At 38.3% G+C, this 25,292-nt stretch overlaps 2 protein-coding genes across 4 annotated transcripts; one reads left to right on the top strand and one right to left on the bottom strand.

Moving 5' to 3' along the window:
- Positions 1–811: 811 nt before the first annotated feature.
- LOC103697598 (uncharacterized) lies at positions 812–5,112 on the top strand. Of its 3 annotated transcripts, none has more exons than XM_008779489.6 (8): positions 812–1,329; positions 1,431–1,525; positions 1,663–1,766; positions 1,896–1,996; positions 2,309–2,412; positions 2,507–2,944; positions 3,054–3,185; positions 4,671–5,112. In XM_008779489.6, the coding sequence occupies exons 1-8, from the start codon at positions 1,090–1,092 to the stop codon at positions 4,831–4,833; spliced, it is 1,377 nt and encodes a 458-aa protein (XP_008777711.2). In that variant the 5' UTR covers positions 812–1,089; the 3' UTR covers positions 4,834–5,112. The 3 variants fall into 3 exon arrangements, with proteins under 3 accessions (XP_008777711.2, XP_026657099.2, XP_088572925.1); XM_026801298.4 differs by having other exon boundaries at positions 3,054–3,258; XM_088716799.2 differs by having other exon boundaries at positions 3,054–3,235; positions 4,671–4,832.
- A 965-nt stretch (positions 5,113–6,077) lies between these two features.
- LOC103697597 (serine/threonine-protein phosphatase BSL1 homolog) lies at positions 6,078–23,615 on the bottom strand. Its single transcript, XM_039125390.3, has 21 exons — positions 23,223–23,615; positions 23,024–23,084; positions 22,654–22,732; positions 22,473–22,552; positions 22,276–22,370; positions 20,821–20,920; positions 19,589–19,658; positions 14,919–15,020; positions 14,554–14,635; positions 14,274–14,444; positions 11,442–11,625; positions 11,114–11,342; positions 10,863–11,033; positions 10,551–10,789; positions 8,412–8,496; positions 8,219–8,317; positions 7,950–8,149; positions 7,792–7,867; positions 7,319–7,454; positions 7,087–7,226; positions 6,078–6,544 (listed from the first exon to the last, which is right to left on the bottom strand). The coding sequence occupies exons 1-21, from the start codon at positions 23,425–23,427 to the stop codon at positions 6,461–6,463; spliced, it is 2,688 nt and encodes an 895-aa protein (XP_038981318.3). The 5' UTR covers positions 23,428–23,615; the 3' UTR covers positions 6,078–6,460.
- Between the last annotated feature and the right edge of the window lie 1,677 nt (positions 23,616–25,292).

Below are 25,292 nucleotides of genomic sequence, written 5' to 3'. Positions count from 1 at the left end.
TCCAAACTTCCTCTCGCGTATCGGAGCGAGGACAAGGCGCCAATTAGGACACGTGGCATCTCCACCCACACGTTATATCTTTTGAAGGAAAATCTTATAAAAATAAGTCCCACATTTTCAATCTATTATCTACATCTAGATTTTATACTCAAGTACTATATATATATATATATATATATATATGTTTTTTTGCAAAACAGTTAACAACCAGAAACTCATCCAAATAGTTAAAAAATATTATTTAAATTTTTTAATTTTATATAAATATTTAAAAAAGTTTCAGTAAATAACTAATATAAGACTAAACATGTACCTGCAAGTCATTCTAACTTTTACGTCCTCAAAATATTGCAGCACATCGAACATTTTCTCCATCTCCTAAATTCAATGTTTACGGTCGGAGGATGAGCTCCACTCTCAAACATCGGTGAATTAAGCTTTCTAAATTACAAACAACAAAGCAAATCAAACAGTAAATGATTAAGATGATGCACCCCGATACAGACTAATGCTTTGCCTTAGATGGTCAGAGTTGAATCATAATGCTTTAGTTTTAACAAGACTAGACTGGCCAACATTTGGCACCCAGCTTTTTCTCTGAAACTCAGCAACTTGCCTCCCAAGTTTGCAACAGCATTGTATTAGATAGGGTCACCCCATTATTATTAATAAAAAGATAAACATAATTAAAATATAATAAAATAATATATTTTTTTAAATTTATTTTGTTTATTTTTAATTTCAAAGTGGCACAGTAGAACTCTGGGACCACACGGCGGAACATGAGATTGTTGTGGGAGGTGTGGCAAATACCACATGCTTCGCGAGACCTTTCTAGATTCTTTCGAATATAGAAACCGAGCTCCGAACCTCATCATTTCCCTCCTCTGATAGAGCAGGGAAGAAGGAGAAGAAAGGAAAAGAAGAGGAGAGAGAGAGAGAGAGAGAGGAGGAGGAGGAGGAGGAGGAGGAGGAGGGGAAAAGAGATTTCTTCCATTCTCTGTTCCATCCCCTCCTTCTCTGCTACATATTTGATTTTTTTTCATCCCTGTAGAGGAAGTCGGGAAGCGTGCGCAGCAAGGGAGCGAAATGGTCCGGCTATCCCTGGGAGTCTTGGGATTAATGGAGCTCTGCGTAAGCGCTCTGGTCCATCTTCTATATGGCTTCTATGTATTTAGCACGGCAGCGGCGGGGGATCTCTCGCAGGCGCTCTCCGATTGCTTCCGGCCTCATGCTGTTAACATGGCGAAGGAGAAGGTGGTGGTGCCTCTGGATGGGTCTGTTCCGCCCATAGTTCTGGTCCATGGAATCTTTGGATTCGGCAAAGGGGTATGTGGTAGTATGATTGTGATATGGTCTTGTTGTGCATTTGGATGTCGCATTCTTCGAGTAAGTTCTTTTTTTTGTGGGGGATTTTGCATGAATGGCAGAGGCTTGGAGGGTTGTCGTACTTTGCCGGGGCTGAGAAGAAGGATGAGCATGTTCTTGTGCCTGACTTGGGCTCTCTGACCAGCGTGCATGATCGGTAGGCTTGCCAAATGGACTGGAATGTGGTTGCTTGATTCAATTTCTTTTCTTTTTGTTTCCCTGTTTTCTGTTTTTAGCTGTTCTTGTTTTGTGATTATAATTTGGCAAGAGTGTTGTTGGGATTGATGGTTTCAGGGCACGCGAGCTGTTCTACTATTTGAAGGGAGGGCAGGTGGACTACGGGGAGGAGCATAGCAGGATTTATGGGCATTCGCAGTTCGGAAAGGTTTATGAACAAGGTAGTAAGAGGAGCATTTGCCTCGAGATTCATTCTCTTATTTTTGTGTTTTTCTGAAGTCCTTTGATTTCATCCTGTGACAAAGTTTTGGCTAATTCTTTTCGATTGGTGGATTTGGATTTGATTGCAGGGCACTATCCATTGTGGGATGAACACCACCCAATTCACTTTGTTGGTCATTCGGCAGGGGCGCAGGTCATCCGAGTGTTGCAGCAGATGCTAGCTGACAAGGTCTGCCTGTTTTCCACTCTGCTCTTGAATAAGTTGGCAAGATGGCATTGAATTTTATGGTTAAAATATATTTCTTTGTAAGTATATCCTCAATCAATATATAAATCGAAAGGTTAAAAAAATCGAAAAATCAAAGAAGTTTGAAAAATGAAAAAAAAAAAAGTAAAATTTTTCAGAATTGATAAAACTATTTCGATCAAAAGTGTATCACAAGGGAATCCACCGTTCATATTCTATTTCTATAGTATAGAGAAAAAAAACAAAAAACATTAATTACTGGTGATTCTCATGACCACTATTTGTTGAATTCAGGAGTTCAAAGGATATGAGAACACTTCTGAGGATTGGGTACTCAGTGTAACTTCATTATCAGGTGCACTCAATGGAACCACGAGAACTTACCTAGATGGAATGCAGTAAGTATGATTAAATTTAGTCATCTGGCCTGGTGTTTGACAACATGTTTCTTTCATACTTCAGTCTTTTGCTGATCCGGAGGTTTTATCTCAGACCAGAAGATGGAAGGTCTTTGAAATCTATTTGCCTGCTCCAGATCTGCCGCATAGGAGTCATAGTGTATGATTGGTTTGACATCTCATTGCTCAAGAATTACTATAACTTTGGGTTTGATCACTTTGGGATGGGATGGAGGAAGATGGGCATTTCAGGTCTTGTCGATCTGCTATTAGGGAATTCAGGGCCATTTGCTTCTGGTGATTGGATCCTGCCCGACCTTACGCTTCAAGGCTCCCTGAAGCTAAATTCCAGCCTGCAGACCTTCCCTAACACTTTCTACTTCAGCTATGCAACTAAGAGAACAAAAAAGATTATGGGTGTCACGGTGCCATCGGGTGTTCTTGGAATCCACCCTTTGCTCTTTATTCGAGTCTTGCAAATGTGCCGATGGCGGTTTCCCTCAGATGCACCTCCTCCCTACAAAGGTTACAGGTGTGTGGTGCGATTTGCTGAATTAGAACAACGTTAATTTTGTAGTCCTTGACATAACATTTCTCTCGTGAATGTCAATGGAAGACTTATGTTATTTTGAATGTAACAGGGATGAAGATTGGGAAGACAATGATGGGGCACTGAACACAATATCCATGACACATCCTCGCATACCAGTAGAACACCCGAGCCATTTTGTTGTGGACGATGCAGACTGCCATACCATGCAACCAGGGATCTGGTTCGTGCTCCTTTCATCAGCACAATAATTATAAAATCGACAAAAAAATGGCATGTGAACAAGGATTCAGGCAGTTAAGCTAAATTTTGAATTTTATGAACTGGGTCTATTATGCATTAGTCCATTGTTATTTCCAATCCAGTGAGAAACAAATCATTCAAAAGTTTTTCAGGTGTCATTATTATCACTGATCATCCATCATACACCATTTGTTTGTAAAGATTTTTCTAAATCAAGGATGTTTACTTCCAACTGATTGGTTCTTAATATCTAAAGCTATAGATCACTCTGTTGTTTTAAATTGTCCATTATTCAAGAACTGCAATCGAGCATTTTAAACTGTGAAGTTCAGTTTCTATGCTTTCTTAGTTTAATTCAAGAACTTTTGGTTCACAGCGGGACAAGATGTTGTCTTCAGATTTAAGACACCTAAACTCTAAGGAATCCTACTATGTTTCTAATCACATAATTCTTGATGCACAGACTCCATTTTCCAATATACTTCTTGTTTGCTTGGGCCTCTGAGAGTGACCATGAATCTTTCTGTAATTCTGAATATACTCCACGCATTCTTTGCAAACTTTTAGCAGTATTTTATTCATAATATTCCTTATTTCACTTTGTATTTTATAAATCTCAGGTTTGCTAACAACAAGTGATATGAAATGGAAATTTTTATAACATGCACAAACCACATACACTACTATATGCTTGTTTTTGGTATTTCAATGTTGCTGATAGTTTAGAAAAGTCGTCTTACTAGATATTTGCATGCCCCCAAGTAGTTTTTGATATATTTAATATGGCAGCTTTCATTACTTATGAGTCATGAGTACCCCAGCTGCTATCATAAGTCCAGCTACCAGAAGGGGTTATCTGTTCCTTTCCAACTATCACATTCACCTGCATTGTCACAAATTAATTTCTTGTACTTGACGTACAAGTTATATTTAAATTAATAATACGGCCAGTATAGGAGAAACTCTTCTTGATTCTAGCTTATACAGTGCATCTTTAATTGTCATAGAAGAGAACATGAGTGCAAGGTATCATATGAATGCCAGAAATCACAAGTAATGTTGAATGGGAGAGAGAAATTAATTTCTTGATGTATTTGAATGAGCTATCCATTACATAGAATTCTTGTCAGCACTTTATTTGGTAGGAGAACGAAGATTAGGCCTTTCGAAAGCTTTCCTGACTGTAACGGTGCTCAATTATGCACCCCATGAGCATTAGGGTTTTTCTTTTTCATATTTACTTATCAGAAAATGCTCATGGGTGCACTTGGGATTCAGAGACAAGGTCCCTTTATAATATTAACTAGACCGATAGTTTCAATTATTTCTTCAATAAATTTTCTTTCTAGAAAGAAAACTTTTTCATTTCACTGTTGTGATGATCAGACCCATCATCTTTATTGGCAATGCTTTTAACTTCGAGTGAGAATATACTGACATGACTGGTGGTGCTGGTTTCTTACAGGTACTATAAGATTGTGGAAGCTGATCACATTCTTTTTATTGTGAATCGGGAAAGAGCAGGAGTGCAATTTGATCTTATATATGATAGCATCTTTGAACGTTGCAGAAAGCATGCATTTAGGACCACTCCGCCGCCAACACTGCCTAATGATGGCCGCTCATAGACTTATATTCAGTCCATTTACGCATACACAACAGAAAGGTATCAAGAGAGAGAAGCAGGGTTATGGACTTTTGGATACTCTCTGATTTTCTTTTTCTTTTCTCCCTTCAGGCCTGGATGTAATATTGAATGGATATCATCTGGGTCTTAACAAGGGGCTCAAAATTTTCATTTTGTACACCAAAATCATCTTCAATATTTCAAACAGGTATCTCCAGGAATCTTAGATGTACATAGTTTTTTATTTCATGAGAAGAATCGAAAATGGCAATTACAATAATTTCTTTCGTGGATTACTTTTGCAGTCAGTTAAGATGGATTGGGTTTGCACAAAAAGATAAACTTGTAAATCTCAGCTCCTCTTCTAGAAGATGCATCATTCACATATTAATAATCTAGAAAACCTTCACAATTTATTTCTCCAGAAAATCAACCATGGCTCTTCTGCCCTCCAAAACATCAAAAAATCCAACTATCACTCATCCAGAGCCTCTATGCATGTGGTCCAGTGCTACTTGTCAGCACAGATCAACTCATGGATTTGGCGAATGTGTTCCGAAATAATTTAACTCTGCTGCAATGTCAATTATGTCCATACTTTAAAAAAAAACATAAATTATCACAAATTTCCTAAATGATTCCTGAGTATTTTGTCAGACCTGTAAGTTCTGAATTGCTAGCTAAAAAATTTGTCTCATGGATTCAGAAACTACCATGCTCTGTAGATTACTGATTAATGGTGAATGATGCCACTTGTTTTAGGTGTTGCTGCTACTTGTTGCCTCATGGCATGTTTTCCATATTTTGTGAATACTGAATGACCTGCCCTGAGTCAAAATTTATTCCGCTATGACTGAAGTTGTAATTATGGCATCTTCCACAATTTTGTGATGCTTTGGACCAAGTTCTGCAGTGCCGGAACCACATCACCCGATCACCATTTGACCACATGGAGATCAAAGAGGATCTGAACTTGCATGAGAAAATAGGATCAGTGAACAAAAGAGGCAATGATGGGGGGTTTTTGCCTTCTCTTGTTTGTTTTGAGGCATTAATGAGGTTTATGGTGTGAGTGTGTAGATAAGGGAGAATAATGATGCTTGCAGAAATGCCTGCGGCCATCAAAGTAAGAGGCATAGGTTGACAATAGGGCCATTTTTACAACCAAAACCATTTTGGACTGGGGAAGAGCGTAGATTGATGTCAAATACAAGAAATGGACAACTTTGCATAGAGCCTGAGAAATGCCTTCAAGATCGACGAAATCACTCCAATAAGTTATTGAACTATGCTCCTCGAAAGCAAATTACATTTTAGCGGTTGCATCATTAGCCATGTACATCACAAGGACTCACTTGCATCTCGCTGTAACTCAAAAAGGTTTTACAAACAATAAGAACATTTCATTACAATTTACCAAACCATGTACATTGGAACTACATCTGCACTGTGATGGTAGATGACATAGGGGGGATGAACACTGGCAAATATCACATTGCACACAATGGAAAGAGCAATGCCATATAATGCTAAACCTGGCATTCAGATGCCAAGCAATTGTGAGGTCCGCACTTTCTCCGCAAAAAGAAGATTAATCTCTGTTTGGACATGATTCACAGGGTTTGCGGTCATATATAAGCAAGTGAATTCCGGTCATTAGCAGATTGTGGCCTGCCTCGAGTAGGAGTAGGTGGTCTTTGGATGTTGAGTTCCTGAAAAAAACCAATATTCAGATGTCATGCATAGTAAGTTAATCCCAAGAATCTCATTTTCAGAGTCTCAACATGGGAGTATCTAATAGTATATTCTGAGGTCGATGAGGCCTTACAGGACATTGTGCCGAAGAAATTAGAAATTACTGATTCTACAAAACAATGAAATACACGGTAGTGGCAGTGGTTTCATGATACGTAAGATACATATTTTGTAAAGTAAGTTTTGTTCATATCGTGCCTCGTGAAAATGCCTACTTTCAACATCTGTGCTTGAGAAGTTATCAATGATTCACTTCCTTAAAGTTCATTAAAGCAATTTAATAAAAGATTTATCCAGTAATTAAGACATCATTAAAAGTTAAGAAGTTAAAACTCAAGGATGCATACTGACAAAAGTATGCTCATGATGCTCTGGTGACTACATTGCTTAATATGCAGGGGTAGAATGTATGAAACTAATCAAGTATTCTCTAGAATAATCAGAGTGAGATTGGCATGATCCTGAGTAATGAAAGATGCAAGTTCAGATTGGTTCTCACCTGCATCCATGTGTCCTCTAAGACGTGGTCAGGTGAAGAGTCAGGTGATCGAAGGGGTGGTGGAAGTGGATGAATCAACTTTGGAACCACGACGAACCCCCTACCAACCACAAGTATAGCCCCCGCATTGTTTGCCGTCCCTGATGCAAGATACAGCTTAACACAAAAAAAAAAACTCTATATCGATGATATATATAACTAATAAGCGAAATCAAGTTCAAAGTTTGATTACCGCAATAATTAGTTGCTGAAAATAAAGTTATCAACTGCCCCTGAGCAAACCTTTCAAAACCATCCATAACACATTCATGAGCTCTTATGATGAGCTGTAATTTGTTTCTCTTACAAAAATCAGTGACTCTGTCAGGCTGCACATTTGGAAAGACTTATAAGACGTAAAAAATAGTGATGAAAAGAAAGAACAAATTACAGCCTGCAATATGTAGCTTATGGTGCCTGGACAGATGAAGTCACCCAATCAACACCTATGGCAGTTTGCTGCCTGATAGCATCCAAAGGACAAAATATTCAAAGATAAATGTTGGCAAAAGGAAGATTGAGAGCCACAATCATAACCATCAGGCCTCAGCTATATGCGAATAGCCCTTCAAGTCAATGACAAGACATGCGAGAAAACAAAAAGAGGAAGGAAGAAACTAGAAACAAGCAAAAATCTTCATAGGACCAGGTAATGCATCACCATACCCCAAAAGTTACTAGACCAGGTCCCCTTGCATTTGGTCTTAAGCCCTCGATGCTATCATTCTCTGTTGGATCAGACCTGTAAGTTAAAAGATATTTCAGTCCGAAGACCGAAGTCCAAAAACGAATGATCATACATATGTGATAAAATTTTGAATTACCATAGAAGGTCCATTAGAATGATGGAACCAACATCCATGGTGATTGGCCTTTCAAGTTTCTCTATCTGCTCGACTGAATTTATAGACCTTCCAATGCCACCATGCATGCAGATTATTTTCTTTTCTATTAAAGCACCAAGTGGCAGGTAGTTGAAAAGTTGATTAAATCGAGTCCATGCCCATATACCATCACTTTCCCCCTGCAAAATTCTGTTATCAATACTAACTTAAAAGCAAGAAACATATGTGTTTGCCTTCCTGGTTCCTACCATTCTCTCGACGCATTCAAGACGAAAACCAAAAAGAGCATTAATGTCAGCAGCCTCATGGTTTCCCCGGATCAAGTGGATATTCTCTGGATATTCTATCTGCATAAATTGATTACAGGTCAACAGCATGCCACATAATCACAGTTGCAGGTGCAAACAAACTTATGTGAACTTTCAAAGGCTAAAAGCTTACTTTCAGAGCAAGAAGAAGTGTTATAGTTTCCAAACTGTGTTGCCCTCGGTCAACATAATCACCCAAAAAAAGATAGTCTATATACCTGAAACATAAATTTATATGAATGTTCACAAGTGTTCAAAATCCAATTCACAGGCACAACCCATCTAGCAATCTAATAATTGGAAGATACAGTATGCAGATCAAGGTGTTTTGTTATAGTATGGATGCTGAGATATCTATTCATGAGCTTTAGGTCAGGCAAGAATACAACCATGTCGTGCTCTTTGAAAATAAATATGTAAATGCAAATTCTTATGGAACTGCCATCCTTAAAAAATTGGTCTTCCAAAAATCAATTTCTACATCCAGTTTTTTTTTTATTTTTATTTTTATTTTTATTTTTATAGCAATGAGGAGCAAGCCCCCCAGGTTACAATCTCTCAACTTGGCTCCCATGGAATCAGCAGATGTGAAAGCTAAAAACATAAAAGGGAAACAGACAAACTTACCTTCTATAATGTAACTATTTTGTAAATAATTGAACAGAATTTTATTGAAGCGGTAAGGGCCAATCAAATCTAAGAAGCAGTAAGCTAAAATCTGTGTTAACGAATACTGTTCTCGTTCCACCTGGAAAGGCTAGGGCTAGCTGATGATGGTTACAATATGGTTATGCCTCGCGTCTGCCACTATTTGACTACTTAGGAATAGAGGTGCCTTTTCTTATGGAGAATTATTTAATACTTAGAACCCAGCATCAATCCACTCATTTTGCTAATGTTAATTACCATGTCCTTCATGAGCTTAAACAAGATACCAAACCATGGTTGTACAAGCAAAAGAAGTTATGGTTAGCTTACACTAAGCATGGCTGTCATTTCACAGGTACTTGACTTTGCAATACGGCCACCATTAATATATATGAATTCCAAGATTATTTTAACAATTGATTATCAAGCACTTTTAGCCTTACTTTGAAAAGTTACCATAGTCTACTGCATCTGCAGGTTGCTTGCCATTTACTATGAATTTCATTAAGGCTTAATTAAATCTTATGCTTTAATCTTAAGGCGAGCTACATAATGCCATGCTTTGTCATCCACCTACTACCAAACCTATCTATTCAATTATCTCTAGAAAGTTTAACATTCCAGATGGTACTCTAACTGGCTGCATACCCTTCTGTAAATTTTAACAGATGAAACAGCTTCTCTATATAGAGCAAAAAAAATATAATAATGGTTGAGCACATGACATACTTAAAAGAAAGCAGGGGAAGGAAAAAATTGGTATTAAATGAAGATTCATAGCAGTTCTATGACAAATTGGTAACAGATGAGATAAAAAAATATAAAATCTAATTGCTTGAAAATTCAGTTGAGCTACAGCAGGGCATGTAGGAACTAGGATGCAAGTGATTGCTTCAAGACGAAGGCAAATTTGATTTGACTGTGACCTCGTCAATCACTATAATTTGGAGTAGGCTCTATGTATATACCTCCCATTTACTTTATGCATTTCTTTCTCCATCAGAGTCATTTATTAGCGAGAGAATATGGAGTTATTTATTTCAAAGGAAGCATAATGCACCAACAAAATTGGAATTTCATCTCTCGATGTCCATCTCTATTTTCTTTCTCTGCTATATATCATGGTTGGATAAGAACCACTTTCTCTTAGCAAGAAAGGATCATATTCAGATTTGTTCTCATCCTAGTAAATATCTGTAACCTTCTGCAAATAATAGATGTTGGGATTTGCTCCAGTGCAGAACTGTATCCATGACTTGGAACTCCTAGCTTAACCATCCAAACCTTCCCATGCATCTCTCACTACATTGGGATATCTTCAGGGCATGACCATGTAAACAACCAACCCTACACTTTGTTCTCATATAACCTTTAAAATCGCAAAAATTCTACACCTTGGACAAATATGGCTGGTATTTAAACTTTTCATCAAATGCCAGGAATGCCCCTTGTGAGACTCTCTTGCTATCTTTGCCTTCGCAAGTGCCCATGTACCACCTTAAATAGCATGTGCATGTTCCTTTGTATGTACCCACGTGTTTGCTACTTGACTATTATCTGAAACCTGAACAGTTCTTTCTCTTTGCATGTAAAAACAATGCATCAAATCCAGATTTTGGCTTACGTTATATCTCCAGCAGTCGAGGGAAAACCATATTCATCAAATAACCGCATAAGGTCACCAAACTGCCCATGAAGATCACCAAATACTTTTACTGGAGCTTTCAATTGCAAAACTGTGGGTTCCTGCATAAATATTTGCTCAGCAGCATGGCAAAGCTCACCAACTTCATATGAATCAAGAAAAAAACTCCGATTAGCAGGAGGTTTCCAACTTCTTGGTCTGAGCAGTAGGGAAATAATCTGCAAGATGAAAACTGATAGTAAGATATTAATGTCTTAGTTTGAAACCCATGAAATTAAGTCGTATACTTGCCTTCTTATGCAAACCCTGGGGAGATTTCTGTCTATTCAAGAACTTCTTTATCGGCTGTGCCTGGTCACCATTTGAAGGATACATTCTTCTACTCTCATTTTCAAACTGATCCAATGAAAGCTGCCGTACCAGACCACCCAGACTGCCAACAGCCTCTTTAGCTACCACTACCTGCAATATCAGGATAGTATGCATCTGCTTACACAGAATGGAAGATTCCCATAATTAAAATTGACAGAATGATATCATACCGCTCGAGGGTGTAGCCGTACACCTGGTTCAAGGGAATCAGTACCATCTGAAGAGTCCTCTGAGGCTGGTGATTTATGATTAACTTGAGACTCAGACTCATTTATATCCGAAATGCCTTCATCTGTGGAAACTGCAGATGCTTCCTTTGCAGCTCGCCAGGCAGCACTAACCGCTTCAGCTTCAGCAGCAGAAGCTTCAATCAGCTTGTCGATAGATTTTTGATCCATGCTGATAGCAATAAACAGTATTAGTCATCTAACACAAAATTTAGAAGAAAAATAAATCTAATGACCAAATATGTAGAAAAAGAACTGCAAAATTAGAAACCTCAAAGAGGTTGTCTCCAGTCTGCTATCCAAAGATTGTTGGAAGGATGGAGACTCAGAATGAAGACTTTGATTGACTTGATGATTTGTTGCAGATGGGATCCTATCACAATTGTACATGGAGGAAGTGATTTCAGATTGAAAATGTGAATTCTCTGCAACAAGAAGATCATCAAGTAGCGTCTCTGCAAAACAGAGCATACAACAATATCAGAAGTACCAACAGAAAGAAAAAAAGCATTGGATGGTGTTTTGGGGGGGGGGGGGGGAGGGGGGTGCGGTCCATGTAGGAGGAGAGCAATTACTTTGATTCACACAGTGTCAGCTATCTTTTTATATGATAAATTGTGCAGTAAGCATAACTCTATGGTGAATGGCTTATATATATTAATCTCCCAATCTAGTGCTTGCATAAAGAGTGTAAGGCCCTGTTTGGGGGAGCTTTTGGAGGGCCAGAAAGCACTTTCTGGCCCTCTAAAAGTACTTTTAGATGAAAAACTGTGTTTGGTAAATTTTTCAAAAAGCTGTTTCAGCTTTTGCGGGAAGCTGAAAACAGCTTTTGGAAGGAAGCTCCAATTTGGAGCTTTTGGAAGGAAGCTGTTTCAGCTTTTTCGGAAAGCTGTATTTTTGACAAAAATGCCCATATTAAAATAACATAATTACATAGTTTATCCCTGTATAAACCTAAAAATCTGCTGGAGCCAAGAACCCAGCCATCAGACTCCCTTTCGTAAGAAAAGATATTTTTCTTTTCAATTTTTGTATGCATCTTTTGAACCACATTTTAGAAAAAAAAATTTAATCCTTTTTCATACCTTCCAAAATCAATCTATTGTTTTTTTTTTATCATCAACCTCGCGGCCCACGCTGAGGTCCTCCTCGAGCGTGGACCACGAAGAAGAGCCCCTGGACCGCGGAAAATTATTTTATGAAAAATTATGAAAAATTATTATGAAAAATTATTTTATACTAATAATTATAATATTTTATACCTTTATTTTTGTATTATACTATAAATATAATATCATATTATATTATATCATAATACATTAATATGTTATGCTAAATAATTTAATATTATTTTATATTATGAAAAATTAATTTATACTAATAATTATAATATTTTATACCTTTATTTTTGTATTATACTATAAATATAATATCATATTATATTATATCATAATACATTAATATGTTATGTTAAATAATTTAATATTATGTTATATTATGAAAAATTAATTTATACTAATAATTATAATATTTTATACCTTTATTATTGTATTATACTATAAATATTATATTATATTACATTACATTATAATACATTAATATGTTATTTTAAATAATTTAATATTATGTTATATTATGAGAAATTAATTTATACTAATAATTATAATATTTTATACTTTTATTATTGTATTATACTATAAATATAATATATATTACATTATATCATAATACATTAATATGTTATGTTAAATAATTTAATATTATGTTATATTACCAAATATTAATTTACTCTAATAATTATATTACTATTATGCTATATTAACATAATATTATTTTATATTACAATAATATTATACTATATCGTATATTTATGTATTAATTTATGTTATGTTTTATTATGTTCTGTTGTATAATACTATGCAATGTCCTTTATGGTAATTTTGTCATATAAAAGTACTTTCTCAGTTTGTTTACCAAACACAAAACAAAGTACCACAGCACTTTACGAATGTAGTTGACAAACAGCAAACAGCTTTTTATAACAGCTCTACTTCAGACAGCTCTACTTCCAACAGCTCTACTGCCAACAGCTCCCCCAAACAGGGCCTAAGACTGATCTGTCACTAATTTTAAGCACGTCCAATAAACCAATATCTTGCCCACTAGAGAAGGGAAGTCAGGTATGGCTACCATTTATCACTGCCAGATGGCAAACAGCAAGGTTCACAATATCATTTCAGTATCCATATCGATACAGTGTCTGTATGGATCAATTCAGCATACCAACCCTCAGTATGCCCCCCATACCGAGGATTGGTATAGGGCAGTGCACACTGGTGAGGCAAACCTTGGCAAACAATTCTTTTACACACTGGTGAGGCAAACCTTGGCAAACAATTCTCTTGCTTTTGCCAGGTAAGGCACAAAATCAACATTTTAGCATGAATTCTGTAGAGACAAAGAAATGCTCGTTCAAATAAGCTCATCATGTGTATCTTATCATCTGAGTTTACTTTCAAAGTCTCAATAGAACAGGGTTCAAAATTATTCACAAAGTTATTAAACATATATGATCTCATTTCCCCCAAAAAAAAAAAGGGGAGAGAGAGAGAGAGAGAGAGAGAGATAAGGCTGGCACTAGTGGTGATCCACTAATTTTTTTTCTTTTGTGTATTAAAGAACTATAACATAATCCAAAAATTGGCCCTACTATTTCTAGGTTGCAGTATGTTATTAAAAATCCAGCTTACAGACATATCAAGCAGCAGTGAACAAGAGGATTAGATGTCACAGAAAGGAAGCAACTGTCCTAGTTTCCTAGAAATGATAGGAAGAAAATGTGAAAAGAGCGAATTATTTTGATTAATTACCATATAATTTTTTTTGATGTATATGATGGATTATCTTTTTTTAGCAGAATGGCTTAAATCAAGGTGAGTCTAAAACTAGTCAAGAAGGTTCTTACAACTAAAATCAAAGGCAATGTTCTTCATCCTTGCATTTTCACTTGATTTTAAGCTGCTAAATGATAGACATAAGAGTCAAGTCCAATTGCGCATGAATCAAGAGCATTATTCAAACATTGTGGATTATCAATCTTTACCTCCTTTAAGACCACCATATATATAAATTTGAGTGCCAACAGGGGCAGCAGCATGGCGGCAACGACGCAGAAGCTCCAAAGAAGGATCATGGTCATTTGAGGACTTGTGCAAGCGGGAGGAGGTAACAACACCATTTTTGTCCAACCATACCCCAGTAGCAGTATCCAGAACTTCAACAAGAAAAAGGCAATGATCAAACAAGACTTGAAACATCAAATAATAATATGAAACTTTATACAAAATAACGCACACACACAGAGAGAGAGAACCAGGAGTTACCTGCAATAGATCCTTCACCTTCAACAGCTCTCCCCCCCCTAAGAGCACCTCCAGTAACATGCAAACGAGCATGAACAAAAACCTGTTTAACTTAGACAGTCACTACATGCAAAATAAATTGTTATAGAATATCACAAGTACACAAGTTATCGTTCATAAAATATACAGATGACAGCCCAACAGTTTACCAGCCAACATGCAAATTTCCCAAGCCATACAGCTAGAGGGCAATGCCTCAAACATCCAACTTTTGTGTATATGACAGAATGTAATAGCAATAAAGCTAGATCTTCTTGATTTTTTTTCATAAGCAAACAAATAAGAAAATAAGGACGATGCATTCCCTTGTACTGTGAATCACTTACCGCTGCATGTTGATACCTTGGTGATGGAGAGACACCAGGAGCTAGAGTCCACTCCCACCGGCCATTTGTATGCATTAGCAGTCCATAAGCATCAGATTGTGGCTGTAGATACAATTAATAATTACCATGTAGTACTCGCAATGGAAAAGCCTCCAAATCTCCAAATCATGCCATAAATGTAACACATCGGTACCATTTTAAAACTTGAATTAAAAGTAAATATTAACAAAAGTCACTGTCAATGAAGTTTTAAGTCTTTGGGGGGAAATGTAGTACAAGAACATATATAATAGATCTTTTGCTTCAAGGATGATTAGAATAACTTTTTAGCCACACTATGCCTTCCAGCAGGCACAGCACTCACATTAATGCATGGTCATAAATGACTGAAATTCCTGGCAGTTTTGTAAAGAAAGAAAACTTTTTATTCAGACACTTGACTCCAAACAACATATATAAGGACCCAAGCTTTGCGAAATAAAAAGATTCCCTTGTTTATGGGGAACTCCTAAGCTAGGGCTGAAAATGGATCGGATATAAATTGGATACTGGTATATTCATATTAATATCCATATCTTTTAAGCGGATACAAATACGGATACAAATATTAAACTGACACCAAAATTTACATCCATATTTGTTCCAAATGGATACAGATACGAATCGGATATTAAGCATATCCACATTTGTTCTAAATGGATATGGACACAAGTTGGATATCATTTATATCCATATTTTTTCCATCTCGACATGGATATAAGTTGGATATTAATTGGATATAGATTTTGAGCAAAATACAATAATGCAACTACCATAAAAGATATAATTATAAGAATACCAACCCATTATCCACATCATATATGACAAGTTGGATATCATTTATATCCATATTTTTTCCATCTCAACATGGATATTAGTTAAATATTAGTTGGATATGGATTTTGAGCAAAATTCAATAATAAAACTACTATAAAAGATATAATTATAATGATGGCAATCCATTATCCACATCATACACGATGCATAGATAAGGAGGTATGGGTCTAAGTCATAATTATCAGACCCACACAAAGATTAACCGAGCCAAGGGCCTGGATCACTGGTGTGGCCGGGCTACTGTTAAAAATATAAAAATAAAAATATTTAAAATAAAACATAAATATAAATATAATAACAAACTTCTACATTAAAGGCCACCATTACTCCTTAATTACAGCATTAATGAGAAACAATCATGAATTATCCATTTTTAGGAAATTTGTTACAAAATTATGTAGTATTCAGAGTCAGTGAAACCGTCCCGAACTGGACGTTTTCGGCCGTCACAAGCCGTACTAGTGGCTCACCAATACGGTTCCGGCAATGAAAACGAAAACCATTGCCGGAGCTGGAGAAGGAGAAGGAAAGACAGAGCAAGCAAGGGAGGGACGCCGACGGAGAGCCAGCGAGGAAGAGGAAGGGATGCCGGCCGAGGGCCAGCAGAGGCCGCAGGGGGCGAAGCCGCGGCTGGTTTGCGACTTCACTTAGAAATCATGATTTTTTTAAGACCACGATCGGACCCCTATTTCATTCGAAACAGAAAAATCGGCCGCGACCTCGCCTCCCGCGGCCTCCGCCGGCCCTCCATCGACGTCCCTCCCTCTCTCTCCCTTCTCTCTCTCTCTCTCTTTTTTTCTCTCCCACTGTTTGTGTGCCCTCTTCTCTGTTGGTACAAGTCCGGCACAACATGGCGCGGGCTCGAACCAACTCGTGTTGCCAGAGAATCGGCACAATGCCCGGTACCAGTTCGGCCAACCTTGGTAGTATTGATATTTTTTTAATATTTTAAAGAACAAAATTTTAAAATATCATAAAAAAATTAAGTATATTTTCTTTTCATTCATTGTCAAAGGGAAAATGATTGATTTTTTAATTTAAAAATTATTTATAAAAATATGAAGTATCACGAGATACTTCAATGACTTTATATAATGATGTGATTAAGTTTTAAATAAGTATAATAAAGCATCATTATGTAACAACCACTTAATATTGTCCTAGTTGTTGAGTGATCGTAGGGCTATGAGCTATTTATATTTAAATGAACTTTTTACTAGATATCCAAATCCAATTCTTAAAAAAAATTAAAATCTGAATCCATATCCAGCAAATCCAATTCGATACAAGAATCACTTTCCAGATCCAACCCGAACGAATAGGAAAACAAGCAGCCGGATATTATTCGACCCATTTTCAGCGGTACCCTAAGAAGATCTATTTGAAAAGTGGTCTAATGTGGTGCCTTAGAAAAACAACCTTCTCAAAAATGGAAATAACTGAAGGATTAAAAAATACAAGTGGTGGCTTTATTCAATGAATAATTTAATGTAGTGCTTTTTTCAACACCTATATTTATCCAAGTTCCAAAATCTAAGTCAAATTCCTCTTCAAGTTAAAAAGAGATTAATTTTTTAAAAAAAGAAAATTACATAAGAGTGCAAATCCTCTAGGGGCTACATCTCGACTCCAACATCATCTTTCTCTTATGTTGCATCACCTAATTCCTCCTAAACTAGAAGATACATCTAGTCAAAATTTTGCATGAAAGAAAAGTTTACCTTAGCCGGCCCATTTTGGACCACAAATGTTGTCAAACCCCCACATCAATGGGATGCAATGAACACTTCTAAGGTTGTGACGCCCTCATAGTGCTTAGCAAGAGCTTTGTTTTGGCTCCTAGAATGCTGAAGACAAAACTATATGAGAAAGTAATGGCATCCGGAATTTACGATTCGCAATCGACTCCTAGTTGTAGCATATCTTTCTTCTAGACCTTGTCCAAACCTACCCAAAGTGGCCAAATTAGTCCACAATGAGTCTAATGATCCTCCTGGATCAAGCCATGCAAAATTGCAAGTCTTATTGCCATTTTATAGAATTTTCTTGTTAATCGCCAAAATATGCATAAGTCACGACACACCAAAAGCACCTCTCCACTTCATATATATTTAGCTTTAAATTCTAATCATGGTCTGCCGAACCGGACCGTACCGGGTACGGTCCGGTTCGGCCCAGTACGGACCGGTCCGGCCTGAAATCGGTACCCGAACAGCGTAAAAACAGGTTCCAGCTATTTTTGGACTGATCTCGACCAGTACGCATGCGTATCGATCGTGTACCAACCGGTTCGCACAGGTACATTCTTTTGCATTGGAAAGCGCGCATGGCCCTTTCGGCCACGTGCTCCTCGAGTAGAGCGCACGCGCGCCTACTCCCCGACCCGCGCAGTTCCCCGCGCTGTGAAGCACCGCGCGAGCGATTCCCCCACCCTCGCGGGGCAGCGCGCCCGCATGCCCACGCGGGCTCATTAATGCCACTCTGTGGCATTTATCCCTCGGGCGTGCGATTTCTCGCCCCGCGCGGTTCCGCGCACTGGAGAACCGCGCTGTGAATTCCCCCACCCACGCAGGGCAGCGCACCCGCGTGCCCACGCAGGCTCATTAATGCCACAGAGTGGCATTTTGTGGCATTTATCCCACGCATCCGTGCGCATACATGAAAACCAGAAAATAAAAAAAACGTTTACCGATTGGTACCAGACTGGTTCCGATACGAATCGAACCGTACCGGTCTAGTAGGCGATCGGTACGCCTACCGGTACCGGTACGACAGACCTTGGTTCTAATTATATTCCATATATCTTCATCGATCTCCTAATTCTCTTGTACAACAGTATCTTCGTTAACAAAAACATTCATTGATATTTCTTGTCCATAAATCTTGATTGGGAACTAATCTTCCCTTCTAATTTCATTGAAATTGCATTCTATACACTCTGTTTTGATTTTTGATAATTTTCAGCATTTAACTATATCCTCTTCTCATCAGTCAACACTAAATCATCTGTAAAATGTCATAATCTCCAAAGTAATGGTTAAATTTCTTTGTACGTTGAACCCAAATAGAAAAGTTAAGAGGTCACTGGTCTAATCAAAAGGCAGTATATGGCTGAGATCAGACAAGATTATTTTGAGGTTTTTCTTAGAAGTATATAAAATAGGAAGGCTGGTAAGGCTGCTGTCCACTTTTTTCAATGCTTTTTCCTAATTCTTTTCCATGCTCCAATTCTTCTTTTATCTCCTACTTTTATTGCCCTGTATAAGACCCTGCAGTTCAGATTGAACCAAACTTGAATTGATTTGTACTGGTAACCCATAATTAATTCTCTCTATTAAAGCATTAGGATCTAAGAGCCCTAAGGACAACCACTAAACTTGGGGACCATAAAACCCTTATCTTTACCCGCTTTTTTCAATAAGATTCCTTACATATCATGCAAAACTCAATATAAGTGCACAGACCTAGGAATTCTGATTATAAGCTTATCAAAAGAACAAAAACACAGCATTGAGGTAAGCATAGTATTTTGGGTGTTCTAAACTATTGTATCATACTTGTACATAGCTTCTTTTGCCAGTGAATGTACCACGTCCAACATTGAACTTGTCTCTCTAAGGATAATTCCTCCAATCAGATTAATATAGGTTATACTATAGCTCATTTTGTTTTTCCATGTTAAAAAAAAAGTAACAATATTTTTTTTTTTTTTTTGCTTTTTGATGAAATATCATTTAATTGACAATATACTAAATTAGATTTTCTTTTTTCAAAATACAAAATAAGAATTATACCATTCCAGAAGAGTCTCTTCCACCACAAAGCAAGAGCATGCCATCTGAACGAGCACTAGCAGTAGCGTACCTGCCAAAATATAAGAAAAGAAATTCATTTTTTGTGAAGCAGCAACTGTTAGAGTTAATGCAGTTGTTGTTTCAGCAGAAAACAGAATATAGAGGATTATAAGGTCATTTGTAGAATGAAAGATATTAACAAGCACACTCAAAATGTATCTCACAGAATGTATGTAAGTTATCAATAGCATAAGCTATTCTAGAACTTCTCTAGCACCATATGCACCTCCATCTCTCCCTCTAATTTGACATGGTTGATGGATTAACATTTTCTTTTTTCATTAAAAGGCAAACTAACCATAAGGCATTCCCATTCACTTTGGCGACTTCATATTTTTAAGAAGTATTACATGTCCTGATGTGAAACAATTGTTCACAAACACCTTCACATACTTTAGTCGACAATTCAAATAAATTAAAAGTTCATACATACATTGGAGAGCCTCAATATACTATCCCAATTATTATCTACATGCATTTTCTAATAAAGATTCATTTATAAAGACCATTAGCTACTCTTAATATGTCCAAGTTTCCTGTCTTAAGCATTATAATTTTCAAAGAAGCCACTCCTTCTTCAAAATTTAATATGTTATATTCAGACTTTAGTTAACTTGTAAAGTCAATGCTCTTAGGGGGCATTTGGTTGCCTGCAATTCCAATTACTATTGGAATTGCAGTTGTACTCGGAATTGCCGCAATTGGAATTGCATATGCAAAAATTGTTTCTGTTCGGTTGCCTATAACCGACAATTGTAAATGCATTTTCCGCTGTTTGGTTGTATGATGCTAAAAGCAATTTGGACCCCTGTCCATTCAATTCTACTTCTTTTTTATCCCCTCCCCCCCCCCCCAACCGAATGTATTGGCTCACATGCATTAGATGTGTAGAGCACTAGTTATAGATAAAATTTCAAGAAAAATAAATCTTTGAAGTCCATAGGCATATTTTTACTCATTTCATACAGATATGCACTGAAAAGTGAAAAATTAGTATGCCTCCGCAAGAAACCATGTTGTAGATTTCTAGCATGAATGTAAACAAGATCTGCTTGTTACCAGTCATGCAAAGGATAAATAGATTAAGCATAAAATTGGCTATTGCAAATGACCAATAGAGACAACAATGTGTTACATTTATCAACAGGTTATTAACTTATAAGTAAGCTCACATTCTTGCTGAAGGTCTGTCACCTTCAGGGTTGAGTTTCTGCCATCTGTAGGGTTTCTGTGCCGTATCCAATGCCCAAGCATCAGAAAGAACCCTCTTACCTACACCAAAAGATTCTATTCAGTTTCCATAGAACTAAATTGTCATAAAGGAAAAAAGAAAGAGTCAAAAATTTTGGGACCATGCTGTTGTCAATAAAAAGATTGAGGAAAACAAGGTGGAAATGGTAATTTGGACTTCCTACAGCTACAGGTAAAATTTATGTTCCCTCCAAATGGTTCATTCACACGCATGGAAACTGTGAGAAAAGATTTGAAAAAAACTGGTTGTGAGGCAGAGGTAGGCTTCAATAGGGGCAAAGAAAGATCCATGGATCCAGCCACAGTTGGTAGGGAAAACATTGTTTGTATGGTTAGAGTTGCAATACTGTCTCATAAATACTGTTAAATATTGTCATTTTCAAGCAAGGAAACAAGGCATTTTCCTGATATAGTAGTACACAGAAGTAGAACCCTTCTGCAACTTAAAAGCCAGGTGTTAAGAAATAATTTGGAAGAAAAGAAAAGGAGAAAAATGCGGAGAGCAGGATGTCAGAAAGCAGTAAGAAAAATGACCCATGCATAAATTCATGGATAAAGAAAGCTTTGGACGCCTTGAATGTGGTATGCTGTTGTTGGGTGCAAGGACCTGTCTACGTGCCAGCAGCTCAATAGAGCTGGAAACAAGAATTTGATCTGTACAAATCTGAGTGCCTTCACTTGATGATTCATCTTCTTGCTCATGCTTTGGATTTGTGAGAATCAAGAGAAGAAAGATCCTCAGATATTATTTTTCCACTGGCAGCTAACCAGGAAGGAAGTTTGCTGCAAGAATTCTGAAAGAGAAAGACAAGGAAGGCTCAGATTGAATGCTAGGGGTCGGTTCCACTTTGGATCTGGAGCTGGAGGAAAGTTCAGAACCCGTCAACTCTGGGAAGATGCAACTTGAAGGCTGCAGTTATCCCCAGAAATAAAAAGGAATAAATTGTAGAGTTATTCGATGGGTCTAATTCTTCGTTATTCGAAAAGAATAAGTCATTTGGAATGATTTACATAATTATAAAGCACTAGTATGACAACATCAGCTAGAACTTGACCTCGTGTGTGTACCATGTCATATCTAGCTAACATTGTTGACCAACATTAAACATACATAAATATATTAAGATCACTTTACCCAACTTAAAACTATTTTGAGTAGTATTCTGATGATAATCTTCTGAGGAATTAGCCATGATATATCTGATCCATGCATAATATCATGAAAAATGGATATACCTTGCTTGTTCTAAGAGAAATAGCTGAGAATACACGAACAGTACCATATAATTATATAATAATCCAAAATCACAAGCTAACATCCAGTTATCCCTAAACAGCGATAACATAGCTCGATGAAAGTTAGAGGCATAACTCACCATCATTGCCAGTAACGGTGACAAGATAACGTTGAGCAACCAAATCCATGGTATGGCCATAGCGAGGTCCTGGTCCAGGCCCTTGAACCACCACCCTGAAACAAATTTCAGCAATGTCGAAAGAAATGATCCATTCCAAATCCACATAGGCAGACAAAGAAAAAAAACATTGAATATAACATCACTTCAATCTTCACCTGTGCCACTTGAACTTATCATTTGTCAGGTCAAGCACGTAAAGATCATCCGTGGAATGCCCAGCAGGGCCTATGCCACCCTAGCAAGACAACATCGCCCAGTAATTTATCATCCCAAAAAAACTACGGGAACTCCAAGAATTCAGAATTTGGCAAACAGATTCTATTTAACTCCTATCACCTGGAAAACTACCATGGTGCCAACCGCAGCTGCAGCATGTGCAGCCCTCGGCGAAGGTGGCTCTCCGACTGGATGCAACCTGTCAGATTTGAATTATATTACTCGATTCTCATGAAAAATTTCGACTTGAGTCCAATTTCATAAAAAAGGCATCTTTTTCATCAAAAAAAGGAAGAACAGTTCAAGGATGATCGGAAAGGAAAGAAGAGAAATTAGAGTAAACATTAAATTATATTACCTCACTCTCATGAAAGATTCCAACTTGAAATCAATATCCCATAAAACAAGCTATCTTTTATCGAAATGAAGAAAAATTCTATGACAATTAGAAAGAAGGGCAGAGAAATATGGGGAAAAGGAAGATCAAGACCTGGTCCATTTCCTGGTCTCGACGTCGTACGAGTGAATCGAATTCGTCACTCCCGCCAGCCCTTCACAACAAAAAACACCATCAGCAACAAACATCCGTCCAACTCGAATCAGATCAGAGCCGCAGGGAATGAGAGAGAGAGAGAGAGAGAGAGAGAGAGAGAGAGAGACGAAGGAAGAGGGGGGATGGGGAGAGTAACTGATGCCGGGAACAGCGGAGGAGGCGCCACCCTCGATGGCGGTGGCGCCACCGAAGAGGATGAGGCGGGGGCCGTGAGATTTGGTGGCAGCCACGGCGGTGAGGGAGTGGCCACAGCGGGGACCCGGGGCGTCGTCGTCAGTGTCCCAGCTCGCGTCCAGCGGCCTGTATGTCGGTGCCGGTATCGGCCACGGTTTCGTGTCCATCTTTCCTCCTCCGCCACCGCCGTCGCCGCCGCGAGACTTCGGAAGACGAAGAGGGACTCAGGAGGAGGGCGTCGCGGACAGATCGGAAAAGAGAGGAGGTTGCGGAGTCGAACAGTGAAAGCTAAAGCCCTAAAGGGACCCGCCTGGGTTCCAGCTAGTGCGACCCAGTGGTGTAGGAGAGAAGAGCCGAGATTTCAGGCCTGGCATGTATATCGTGAGGCCAATGGGGCAGCCGACTGGGTGGCTGCGTATGTAGCGAGCCACTCAGTAGGCACCCTTTGGGCTGGGGTGAGAGAGATGCCCGGTGCCCTTCGGGACATTTTGTATTCTGACTCCTTAGGGTGTATTCGTACCCGTGTTGTATGAAATGACCGTTTTAGCGCGAAAAAAAAAAAAAAAAAAAAAAAAAAAAAAAAAAAAAAAAAAAAAAAAAACCGAGATAGAACGTTGGGTCAGCTCTGGGGTGCCGTTTCTCGGTCTCTTTCGTGGAAGTCAAATCTTAGTAGTTAATGCATCCTTACCCTGGAGCCGGCCAGCGTCCGCGGAGAATTTGATGCAGAGTTTGTCGCTGATGGCTGTACACAAATCTCCACGCGGAAGTCCAATCGTGCGGTTGCCAATGGACACCCATCAAGGTTTTCATCTCGGCTATCACTTTCTATCAGTGTCCTTTAATAATCGATACAAGATACATAAAAACAATGAGGTGGTTTATTTTGAACCCAGAGATATTGATTAAAATGAGATCGAATGATGACCGGTATACCTATAGGAGTTAGATAAGAATGCACATAGGTCTGATTGTCCGGATTAAAGGCTAATCCAAGTTCAACCCTATCTTCATTAGTTGTTAATTATTGAAATTGGAATCGAAATGATGAATGTCGAAACCAACCCAACATGATACGGTTAAGATCCGTGTCGTTAAAATTGCTTTGGTTTAGAAGTGTATGCATATGTGCGTGCGTGCATGCCTGCGCGTGCATGCATGTGCCTGTGCGTGCTGCGTGTGTGCTTGCATGTGGGTGGAGAGGTGTGTACAAATGTTTGTGTCGTTCGGATTGGCTTTGGTCTATTTTATATGAACCCTTGACCCAGTCCTAAACAAATATAATGGGGCTTCCAAATGCTAAAATCAAATTGTCCTGATCATAATAGAGGAACCCAAACCAACCTAACCATTAAAACTAGTTCATTAGGGTTGACTCAAACCTATTTACACCCCGATTCCAAGACGTCGAGGGGGAGGGGGAGATTCCGCGAGAGGAGACTGAGGGCGCCGATGAGAGTCTTCATCTCCTCGATGTGGTCCGAGGAGAAGGAGCTCTCGACGGAGGCCGCCATGGCCGAGAACGAGAGCTCGAACGAAACCCCCGCTTCTAAGTCATAAACATAAAAGAAGGCAACGGTCCCTTTCTTTTTCCCCCTTCGAGAGAGCTCTCTCGCTCGGTTCCTTCTTCCTTGGTGATGGAATTCGCTCGCTCGCTCTCATAACTGGAAATGTCGGAAACCGGAAACTTGGAACGGGCACGATGGTCGGTTAACGGGTTCGGGTGCGCAAGTATATATAGCAGCGATTGGGACACGTGAGATGCACGTGACTAGGGAATTGTAACGTTTAGCCTTTTAGTTTTATGTTCGGTTTCCACTTCGGACCCGCTTGCGATCTTGAGATCCAAAAGCGGGTCTCGTGCAAGCTGTGAGATGCACGTGCCTAGGTGTAAGTACGTAGTATATACACCTTTTAACATGAGGTTAAACATACACTAAAGGGATATTTCCATGGATCAACAACCTCAAAAATTGTCCAATTAGAATTTATGAAATATGGGAAGCAATGACAGATATCAAGTTCACATGTAGTC

This window comes from Phoenix dactylifera, chromosome 2 (genome assembly GCF_051530095.1).
Source record: "Phoenix dactylifera cultivar Ajwa chromosome 2, Ajwa_hap1_PhDact_Kaust_v1.1, whole genome shotgun sequence".
NCBI classification, from domain to species: domain Eukaryota; kingdom Viridiplantae; phylum Streptophyta; class Magnoliopsida; order Arecales; family Arecaceae; genus Phoenix; species Phoenix dactylifera.
This window is presented reverse-complemented; position numbering and strand designations above follow the sequence as displayed.